This window comes from Lipotes vexillifer, unplaced genomic scaffold, assembly GCF_000442215.2.
Source record: "Lipotes vexillifer unplaced genomic scaffold, Lipotes_vexillifer_v1.1 scaffold717, whole genome shotgun sequence".
NCBI classification, from domain to species: Eukaryota; Metazoa; Chordata; class Mammalia; order Artiodactyla; family Lipotidae; genus Lipotes; species Lipotes vexillifer.
In genome coordinates, this window is record NW_006798707.1 from 1,005,075 (window position 1) to 1,016,258 (window position 11,184).

Genomic DNA, 11,184 nt, shown 5'->3' on the forward strand with positions numbered 1-11,184 from the left:
GACCGGGGCACGAACCCGTGTCCCCTGCATCGGCAGGCGGACTCTCAACCACTGCACCACCAGGGAAGCCCTATTTAAATTATTTAACTAAATTCTATTCATTTAAATAGAATTATAATTTCATGTGAACTATTATGAGAATAGTTTGAATCCCATTTTTTAATATTTATTTATTTATTTGGTTGCATTGGCTCTTAGTTGCAGCAGGTGGGCTCCTTCGTTGAAGCTCATGGGCTCCTTAGTTGCGACTCACTGGCTCCTTAGTTATAGCACACGAACTCTTAGTTGCGGCATATGGGATCTAGTTCCCGGATCAGGGATCGAACCCAGGCCCCCTGCATTGGAAGCGCAGTCTTAACCACTGTGCCACCAGGGAAGTCCCCAGATCCCTTTTTTAATCAGTGCATATTGTAAACGTGTGCAGTTTTATAGAATTTGGAGCATAGTTTTTACATTTTTAGGAATTTATGATTACTATAATTTTGCTTCTGTGACATTGTTGATGATAATTGGTATTATGCAAAGCACTTGATAGAAAACCCAGACACCAATTATCATATTTCTATAAGAAAATATGAGCTGCTTCAGAATGATCTACTTTAGGATGTGTTTCTTCGAATATACCAGGGTAATAAGTACAATCTATAGATATAAGGATTTGTCCTTTATTTAAAATCTGACATCTCAAAGGGATCAGAAATTTTTTCATTTGAACATATATATTTTTAAAGTACTTAACAAAAGGCGGTGGTGTTTTAAACTTTAAAGAGTAGGGATGGGTCTGTCATACCTCCCAGATTCAGGGCAGCATCAGGGGACCCCAAAAGCCCTTCTGGAATGTGCCCCCCATTCACTCTTGCCTAGTGAGCACTTATTTGTGTAGGGGCCTTTTTAGAAAAGTGGGTGCTCAGTAAGACTTGTCAGTTAAAGCATGGGGTCCTGGGGTCCCAGACCCTCAACCCGTGACTCTGATGGGCATCTTCTGATCTGAGCCCTACCCGGGTGTCTGGAGGGTCCCTGAGGAGAAAGTGAAAACCTAAAGTTTCTGTTTATCTCTGGTGGGTTCTGCAGGTCTGGGGGATGTGGGGATCCCCAGGAGACCCTAGAATAAACCCTCTGCTCTGTGGAAGAGCCCCTCCTGCAGTCTCTGAGAGGGCCCAGAGCAGCGCCTTTGGTGCAGGGAGCTACCAGCCCATGCCACAGAGTGGCATGCTATGTGCACTCTCACCGATGTAAGTCTCTGCCCCGAGTTCTGAGCTGGCCCGGAACCCCTCGAGAGCCTGGCCGTGCCTTACCCACCGTAGCCTCAGCAACCATCTGAGGACCGTGTTCACCGATGGCAGCGGCGATGAACCACCGGCATGTCGTTGCTGGTTGATCAAGGCAGACTTCTCTTCCGTCTTGTTCTTCCTCTTCCTTGCCGGGCCAGGAGAGCCCTCACATCCAAGCAAAGCTTAACATGGAACTTGAGTGTTTTACCAAGCACATGCTTATTGCCAGCAGGGCCTGGTGCGGGTTGAGGAGGGAGATGAGAGGGAGTCGGCAGATGGTTCTATGGAAGTAAAACTACCTCCACCCTCTCACTTTAGTTAAACTCTTTTTTTTAAATTAATTTATTTATTTTTGGCTGCGTTGGGTCTTCATTGCTGCGCGCAGCCTTTCTCTAGTTGCGGCGAGCGAGGGCTACTCTTCGTTGCGGTGTGCGGGCTTCATGGTGGTGGCTACTCTTGTGGAGCACGGGCTCTAGGCGCGTGGTTTTCAGTAGTTGTGGCACACGGGCTCAGTAGTTGTGGCACACGCCCTCAGTAGTTGTGGTGCACTGGCTTAGTTGCCCCACGGCATGTGGGATCTTCCCAGACCAGTGCTTGAACCCATGTCCACTGAATTGGCAGGCGGATTCTTAACCACTGTGCCACCAGGGAAGCCCTTAGTTAAACTCTTAAGTCCAATTTTTCTCCACCCGTTAGTTCTCTTAACATCTAAAAACTCTTAGTGTCTCCCGTGACGCTGGCATTCTGTGCCACAGTTGGCACATATGCTCATTCTGCAGATGTGTAAACTGAGGTTCTCACAGATAACTCGCTAGAGGTCATACAGCTATGAAGTGGCAGAGCCGAGATTGAAACCAGCTTTGCAGGGTTTCCAAGTGAAGGTTTTTTCCCTGTCCCTGTCCCCACCCTCTGGGACCCTGGCCTCCCCTCCCCTTACTGGTCATGTCCTTCTCTCTACCCAGTGATACTCTGAACATTGTGGCGTCAGATCACCGGCCTTTCACCACGAAGCAGAAAGCTATGGGTAAGGAGGACTTCACCAAGATCCCACACGGCGTGAGCGGCGTACAGGACCGCATGAGCGTCATCTGGGAGAGAGGAGTGGTATGTTCCCAGGACCCCTCCCCACTCTGGGCCTCGGAAGAATTTTCACCCTTAGGAGGGCTGGGTCAACCACAGCTCCTGTTTCACTCAAAAGGAAAACAGAAAAGGTCTTTTTTTTTTTCCTGATCGGAAAGGTAATAATGCCTAGCATAAAAATTTGGAAAATACGGAAAAGTATTAGGGAAAAAAACCCATAATTCCATACTGGGAAATTATTAATACTTTGGTATATTTCTTTCCAGCTCTATGCATGTACTATACATTATTTTAATTACTGGGTTCATCTTCTTTTCATATAACAGTGTATTTTGAGTGTCTTCCTATATCAGTAAAAATTCTTGAAAAACATATTTTTAATGGCTAAATAATATTCCCTCCAACAGAAGTGCCATACTTCAATTAATCCTTCCACAATGTTTGGAACTTTCAGCTGTTTCAAATTTTTGCTCTTAGAAATAATGCTGCAGAGAATCTCTTTGTTCATGAGTGTACATCAGCATTTCTAATTATTTCCTGAGGACAGATTCCTAGAAGCGGATTTCTGGGCCGAGGGATATGAACCTTTTTAAAGATCTTGATATCTTTTGTCCAATAATAAAGATAGAGACTGGGACTTCATTTGAATACCTCCTGTTCTGCCCATGAAGAATAAGTAGTTTTGATCTTGACCTAATCACAGATTAGATGCAGCATAGAGTATGAGGCCAAAGAGAGTTGAAATCCTCAAGCCTAAACAACCAGCTCAGGGAAGACCCATGAGGCAGCTCCAGAATCCCCTTTGAAAAGGGTCCACGGTGCCTTCATGGGTGGGACGATAAGATGCCTTTCCAGGAGAGAATATATGTCCCTTCGTGGATGCAGGGGAGCTCCTGATTTATCCAGAGTGAGTACCGAGTAGACCTGGTTTTACAAACAGGAGGTAGATTTGCATCAGGAAAGCAACCTTTTGGAACAAGGGCCCACCCGCCCCCATTGCTGCAAGAAGGAGAGAGGAGTAGCATGGAACCAAGCCCAGCAGGTTGGCTCATCGGAGATGATGCCCGTGGCGTTGTCCTTCTCAGCACCATTGTTCTGACCAACTAAAAGCCCTCAGGCCAGGGTCAAGCGTGACCCGGGGTTTCAGGCACACACAGGGCCTCGGTTGACCTAACACTTTTGCAATGTTTCAGGTTGGAGGAAAGATGGATGAGAACCGTTTTGTGGCTGTTACCAGTTCCAATGCAGCGAAGATTCTCAACCTGTATCCCCGCAAGGGCCGCATCATCCCTGGAGCCGATGCCGACGTGGTGGTGTGGGACCCAGAAGCTACAAAGTAAAACCTGCTGCTAGTCTCCAGGGCTAGAGGGACTTGGGATTTTAAGGGGCTTATATTACAGAACTCCAAAAGCATATCATCTTTGCACTACTTATAGCATAGAGCAAGATGACCCTAAGGTGTGTTCAATTCAACAAATACTTGAGGGCTTGCCATGGTCCAAGCACTAGGAATGCAACAGTGAACAAGAAGGTCTGAAGATCTGCTATAGTGCAGCTCCATGTGCACAGCACTTTACAGTTTTTCAGAGCTAGGTCACATCAACTATCTCGTTTGCTTTTCACATGGCCCCAAGAAGCACTTAAGCCTAAAGTTTTTATTTCCATTTTACTGTTGAAGAAACTAAGAGCAGAGAGTAGAGGGACTCCCCACATGACATAGCTAATAACTGGCTGAACCAGATGTCCTGACACTCAGTTCCGGACTCTTCCACCAACACTGTTTCTCCTGTTGAGGGTGTGGGTCCCCTTGAGGACACAGCGCTTGACACTCATGGCGTTAACGAACACAAGTTGAGTGGGTAAATGAAGTGAATCAGGAGTTATCAAGCCACAGGATAACTCACCTATTATGAGCATCATCTTTTTTTTTTAATTTATTTATTTAATTTATTTTTTTTTTTGGCTGCGTTGAGTCTTCATTGCTGCACGGAGGCTTTCTCTAGTTCCGGCGAGCGGGGGCTACTCTTCCTTGCGGTGCGCTGGCTTCTCACTGCGGTGGCTTCTCTTGTTGCAGAGCATGGGCTCTAGGTGCACAGGCTTCAGTAGTTGTGGCACGCTGGCTCAGTCGTTGTGGCTCGCGGGCTCTAGAGAGCAGCCTCAGTAGTTGTGGTGCACGGGCTTAGCTGCTCCGCGACATGTGGGGTCTTCCCGCATCGGGGTTCGAACCCCTGTCCCCTGCACTGGCAGGCAAATTCCCAACCACTGCGCCACCAGGGAAGCCCCAGGGCATCATCTTTACTCAGAGATTTGAGCAGGGTAATGGGAATTGTTTTTTAATGTTAAATTTCATTCAGTCACTCAACAAATAGAAAAGTGCCACCATTTGCTGAGCACTTTTCTAGGTGCACAAGCTAGCAGTGAACAAGATAGACAAAAATGTGCTGGGATTTTGAAGATAAAAAGTTGAATTGCAAAGAAACGCACCTCCCTGCTGGGATCCCCACACTGCTCCTCCATTAGGGCACTTGAGAAGCCGGGTTCTGCATCCAGCCTGGGGCTTGTCCCTGCTGCTGTTAGAGGTGTGGCTGTTAGTGATTGCTATTGGCAGAAAGACCCCTAGAGTATAGCCCAGTGTATTAGTCAGCTAGGGCTGCCATAATAAAACACCACAGACGGGAGGCTTAAACAGTAGAAATTTATTTTCTCACGGTTCTGGAGACTAGAAGTCCAAGATCAAGGGGTCAGCAGAGTTGATTTCACTCTGAGGCCTCTCTCCTTGGTTTGTAGATGGCCATCTCCTCCCTCTGTCTTCACATGGCACTTCCTCTGTGTGTGCACTCCTGGTGTCTCAATTTCCTCTTCTTATCAGGACACCCATTTGATTGGATTACGGTCCACCTATATGACCTCATTTCACTTTAATTGGTTCTTTAAAGGCCCTATCTCCAAATACAGTCACATTCTGAGGTACTGGGGGCTAGGACTTCAACATATAAATTTGTGGGGCACACAGTCCAACCTAGCCTTTGGGGGTCATCCCTTCCCACTGAGCATCTTCCCTTCCCACTGAGCATCTTCCCTTCCCACTTAGCATTATCTTCCTCACTGAGCATTATCCCTTCCCACTGAGCATCATCCCTTCCCACTGAGCATCTTCCCTTCCCACTTAGCATTATCCTCCTCACTGAGCATTATTCCCACTGAGCATCTTCCCTTCCCACCGAGCATCATCCCTTCTCACTGAGTATTATCCCTTTCCACTGAGCATCACCTTTTCCCATTGAGCATCATCCCTTCCCGCTAAGTACCTTCCCTTCTGTTGAGCTGTGACATCCTTACCTCCTCTCAGAGCGTTCTCTCCCGCCACTGCCTTCCCACCAGGACCATCTCAGCCAGCACCCAGGTGCAGGGAGGAGACTTCAACCTGTACGAGAACATGCGCTGCCACGGGGTCCCACTGGTCACCATCAGCCGGGGGCGGGTCGTGTACGAGAACGGCGTCTTCATGTGCGCTGAGGGCACCGGCAAGTTCTGCCCCTTGAGGTCCTTCCCAGACACTGTCTACAAGAAGCTGGTCCAGAGAGAAAAGGTAAGGTGTGTGTGTGGGGGGGGGGGAGCTTTCTGAGTTTTGAAAGTTTCACAAAGCAATAATCACAAAGATATAATGGGAAGAGGTTAAGGCCCCTGGCGGCGACATCTTATATGACTTTTAAATCTCAAAGATGTTCTCACTCAGTCTTTCCACCAAATCTTATTGCCTGAATAGTCACTTTGGGAACAATCAAAATAGTAGAAAAGGAGCACCTGTAACAAAGTAAACTTTATTGGGAAGGGTCCCCAACTCCCTGGGAGTCCGGGGATACTATGAGGTGCTCATAGCTATCGCTGACATCCAGGCTTCTTGTCGTCCCTCAGGGGCAGGGGACTCCCGGCTTGGCCTGGGTTGTCATATTTGCCCTGGAGATGCTCTTTTCCCCAAACTCCCCACAGCCGCCCTGTAACTGCAGTAGGCTGGGTGGGCTGTGCTGAGTCTGGGCCCCCCAGTGAAGTGGTCAAGCCAGGTCTAGCTCACTGCCATGCGGGGGTGACCTGAGGTCTTATCGTGAGAGTTTCATCCAGTCCTCGGATTCCGTAAACACCCTGGGTGTTCACTGAAGCTTGGGGCTCCACCTTATCCCCAGGGATACCGAACTCTGGGTAGAGTTTCACCCAAAAGAAGACTGGCTATTCCCTCGTTGCTTGGGGATTGATTGTCCAGCCTTATCTTTGAGAGCTGTCCCGTCCTTCCTGACAACTCCGGGTGCTGGGAACCAACTGCAGCCCTGGCCTCTGGGTGGAGAACCCAAATCATCAGAAAAGAACAAATCTGACAAAACTGACAGGTGAAAGCATCATGAGGTTTCCCCTTCCCTTCCTCCGGCATAAAGCAATATTATTATGGTTCAAAATGCTCCCGCCTAGCTATTTCCAGATTCTGTCTAGAAAGGGTGGGTGTTCTTAGAAATATCATGACCAAGGGCCTGGGAGCCCAGCCCAAATGCAGGTCTTCTATCAGGGAGCAGACTTGGATTACCTAAAAAGAAAGCATGACTTTAGTTATCCCAGTATTCAATTCAAAAACGAACTCAGGATCTCTCGGGTAGGTGAATGGTCCCATCTCCAATATGCTTCCCAGATGTGGACAATGGCAGGAGACCTCACAAGTGTCAGTGAGGATATGGAGAAATTGGAACACTCATTCATTGTCAAATGAATGTAAAATGGTGCAGCCACTTTGGAATACAGTTTGGCAGTTCCCAAAATGTTAGATATAGAGTCGCCAAAATAACTCAGCAGTTCCACTCTTGGGGATATACAGAGTCAAGAAAAATGAAAATATATGTCTTCACAAAATCTTGTACGTGAATGTCATAGCAGCGTTATTCATAAAGGCCAAAAAGTGGGAACAATGTAAACGTCCATCAACTACTGAATAAACAAAATGTGGTATATCCATACAATGGAATATTATTCAGCCATAAAAGGGAATGGAGTGCTAATATATGCTACATACAACATACATGACCCTTAAAAACATCATGCTAAGTGAAAGAGTCCAGTCACAAAAGACCACGTATTAAATGATCCCATTCGTATGAAATGTTCAGAAGAAGCAAATCCATAGACAGAAAATAGATTAGTGGTTGCTTAGGGCTGGCCAGAGGGGAGAATGGGAGTGACTGCTCACGGGGATGGAGATTCTTTTGGGGGTGATGAAAATATTTTGGAATTACACAGTGTTGGTGGCACAAACTTGTGAATTACACTAAACACCCCTGAAATGTATTCTTTTAAATGGTGAATTTTATGGTATGTGAATTATATCTCAATTTGAAAAAAAAAAATCTTTAAACAGTTCTGTGGCTTTCCCAAAAAAAGATGTTTTAGTCAGGAAATAGGATCAAAAGAGGGCAGAGAAAGTGTTTGAAGCCCTTCTAAAAACCAACCTGGGACTTCCCTGGTAGCGCAGTGGTTAGGAATCCACCTGCCAATGCAGGGGACACAGGTTCGATCCCTGGTCCAGGAAGATCCCACATGCCGCGGAGCAGCTAAGCCTGTGTGCCGCAACTACTGAGCCTGTGCTCTAGAGCCCAGGAGCCACAACTACTGAGCCTGCGTGCGCCTAGAGCCCGTGCTCCAAAACAAGAGAAGCCACCGCAATGAGAAGCCCGCATGCCACAAGGAAGAGTAGCCCCCGCTTGTGGCAACTAGAAAAGCCCACGTGCAGCAACGAAGACCCAACGCAGCCAAAACTAATATAAATAAATAAATAAATAAATAAATAAATAAGTAAAAACCAGCCTTACAAGAACGTCAGACAGATACCAATTCACATCAGACTGCTCTTAGGGCCAGACATAGTGGAAGAGCTCAGCTTCTAGGACTGATATAAATTCAACTCAGAGGCCCTTTATCCAAAGCACTTATAATGGCAACATAAGGTCCTCAAGAAAAAGCCAATTCTATTCCCTATTCTCTGGTATAGCCCTTATGTAACAGAATGCAGGTAGGCAAAAAACTTCATTTCCCCCAAATTATAAATAAGCAGTCCCTACAGAGCAGGGTCCTCAGGAAAGAAAGTAGCTCTGCGGTTGGGACCAGTGTATAAAGCCAAAGCAAGGGGCTGCCGGGAGCCGGGTCCTGCCAAGGTCACTCACCCAGGATTCACCAGGTCTGTACTCCCACCCTTCACCCCCGGAACCCCAAAGTGCAGCCTGGTAAAGGCTAAAACACTTCAGACCAGTTTTGACATTCTGAGGACTGAGCTTAACTACAGATCTGTTGGAGAATGCAAAGGAATATGTAAGGTGAAGAGCCTTCCAGAAATCACCCTTATCTGCTGTTTCTCTCAACAAGGTTTTCAGCAAGCATTGTGCAGCAAGGAGACTGAGGTTATGTCACTGAAGAGTGCCTGGGGTGTAGATTATTTATGCTGCCCCTTCAGACCTTATGCACACACTCCAACACGCTTCCTCTTGCAGCAGAACTCTGTAATATGATTAAGCCCCGAACTGACCCCTGCAATAATAACAGCTGCTGGTACTTACATGTCACTCACCGTGTGCCAGAGCTTTACGTGTTCTATTTCATTTGATCTCATAACAACTCTGTATTCTTATAAATAAGAAAACACGCACAGAGAGGTAACATAACTTGCACAAGGTCACACAGCTTTACAAGTAACAGAGCTAGGAGCGGAACCCAGGCAGTCTGGTTGTAGAATATAGGCTCTTAACTCTATTGCCTTTGTGAGTACAAAATTAACTACTATTGCTGCCGGGGGGTTCTAATCTCCAAATCAGCTGTATTTAGCCTCTATTCCCACAAAGTTGTCAGATCACAATAAAAGGCCTGGCCTCTTGAGAGCCTGGCAAGTGAGGGGATGACATTGCTCCGTGTGAGGGGAGCTTCTCTAAAGCTGAATACCTCAGAAGTCTACCCGCTACCTTGGAAAACATTCCACCAATGTCAAAGGGAGTCACTGGGTATCTCTGTGCACATGCATGCAAACACTCACACACATATGCACTATTTAGGAGGTACAAGCAGATTCTCTACCCCTGGGTTCAAGATGTAGGGAGGCTTTGTCACATGCAGTAATTTGGGTCCTAAGAAGAGTGGCAGCTTCCAAAGTCTTATCAGCCATCAAGGAGGCTCTGGTGGTGGTGGTGGTGGTGGTGGTGGCTTGGCCCTGAGGGTTGATGGTGTCTGTGCTCTGATGGCATCATCTTTTCCCCTTTTCTGCTCTCCACCTTCATTAGACCTTAAAGGTGAGGGGAGTGGACCGCACTCCCTACCTGGGGGATGTAGCTGTCGTTGTGCATCCTGGGAAAAAAGAGATGGGAACGCCACTCGCAGACACTCCTACCCGGCCTGTTACCCGACACGGAGGCATGAGGGACCTTCATGAATCCAGCTTCAGCCTCTCTGGTGAGAGCAAGGGCCGCTTGGCCTGGCACCTGCATCTCGACCACAGTGAGCGGACAGGAGGAGGGCAGAGGGACTAGGAACCCCACCCCGGCAGAGGGGTTTATGCTGCTTTCCTCTCCATCTGCTCCCTCCCTCCCCGATCCCCTGCCCGGTGATGACTGCTGGGCCCCATGTTACAGACACACAAATATTGGCGGGCGGGTAAGAAGGGCTTTCCCAGTCCCTGGGCACCAGCCACTCTTAACAGGCCATGGCCCTTTTGGGCCTTTCCCCCATGGTTTCTAAGTTCAAATGGTTTCATCCCTTGAGATATCTTGAGGGCCCCGCACATAGGGTTGCCCCAGAGATGATCTGAGCGCAGAAGCGTTAACCCTGTGCTACGTGGGTCTGCACCCCCATTTCCCACCCCGCTCCTCAGCAGCCTCGCTGAAAGACACGGTGCTTCCCTTATCCCCTTTCCTCCCTCATCTTAACCTCAGGTTTGCTCCTCTGCCACCTTCTTTTCTGCCAGGAATTGTACTGTATGTAATACAATATAGAATATATGGGGTGTATCTATGCTTAGAGACTTTATCGTCGACAGCGTGTGTCCCAGGTGCTCAGCCGTAGTTAAAGGTGGGGGTCATGGCGGCATAAACGGTGAGCCTCACTGGAGAGCAGGCAGAGACGGTAAGATGCCTTGGTCCCGCAAGCAGCTTTGCTGGAAGCCATGATCCCTACGTGAAAGGGGCAGGGGCCGGGTGTCACTGAACGGCCTTCGCGACTAGCCCTGGCGCAGACCGAGCCTTTGCTCTGCAAGAGCCGTGCTGGGGCCGGAAGGTGAGAGGAGCGATATCCTGGGGGAGGTGAGACGCAGCCACAAACTGTCCTAACATGAGAGGCCGAGAACTAAACCAGAGGGGAGCCGTGGGGCACGGCTGCCCGCTGAGCTTCCTCTGTGCCCAGCCGTGTGCTGGCAGCAGCTCAGGTGGTTCTTGACTGAGGAACTGACCGCCTGTGGAGAGGGGTCCTCTCCACCATCCTCCCCAACGTCTCAGAGCCAATCTCATTACGGAGATAACTTCTCCCCAACCCTGAGGGCCACTGCTACTCCCACCAGCGATGGGACCGAGTGCAGGGAGTCAGAAAGGGATCTGCGGGGTGGAGTGTCAGTGGGAGCCCCGGCCTTGCCAGTCCAGGAGGTGTAGCTCCCCACAGCTGCCTGGACCTGCCCCTTCCTGCAGCCGCCAGCCTCAGGAGAAGCAGCAAGTCCCCCAGAGCTGCGAGCCCCCTCTGGCCCCTGGCTTCTGCTCCCACCCAAGTCTCGGGCAGAACCAAGACTGGGCGGAACTGCTCTTAGGTTCAGCAGACATCAGGCAGCCTC

At 48.6% G+C, this 11,184-nt stretch overlaps 1 protein-coding gene across 1 annotated transcript in view; it reads left to right on the plus strand.

Annotated features, from left to right (window-relative positions):
* Nucleotides 1-11,184, plus strand: part of DPYSL5 (dihydropyrimidinase like 5) — a 46,797-nt gene that overhangs the window by 34,492 nt on the left and 1,121 nt on the right. Inside the window, exons 8-11 of the mRNA XM_007470809.1 lie at nt 2,234-2,375; nt 3,545-3,687; nt 5,733-5,940; nt 9,653-9,821. Of these exons, the coding sequence (XP_007470871.1) occupies nt 2,234-2,375; nt 3,545-3,687; nt 5,733-5,940; nt 9,653-9,821 (662 nt within the window). The remainder of the gene's footprint in view (nt 1-2,233; nt 2,376-3,544; nt 3,688-5,732; nt 5,941-9,652; nt 9,822-11,184) is intronic.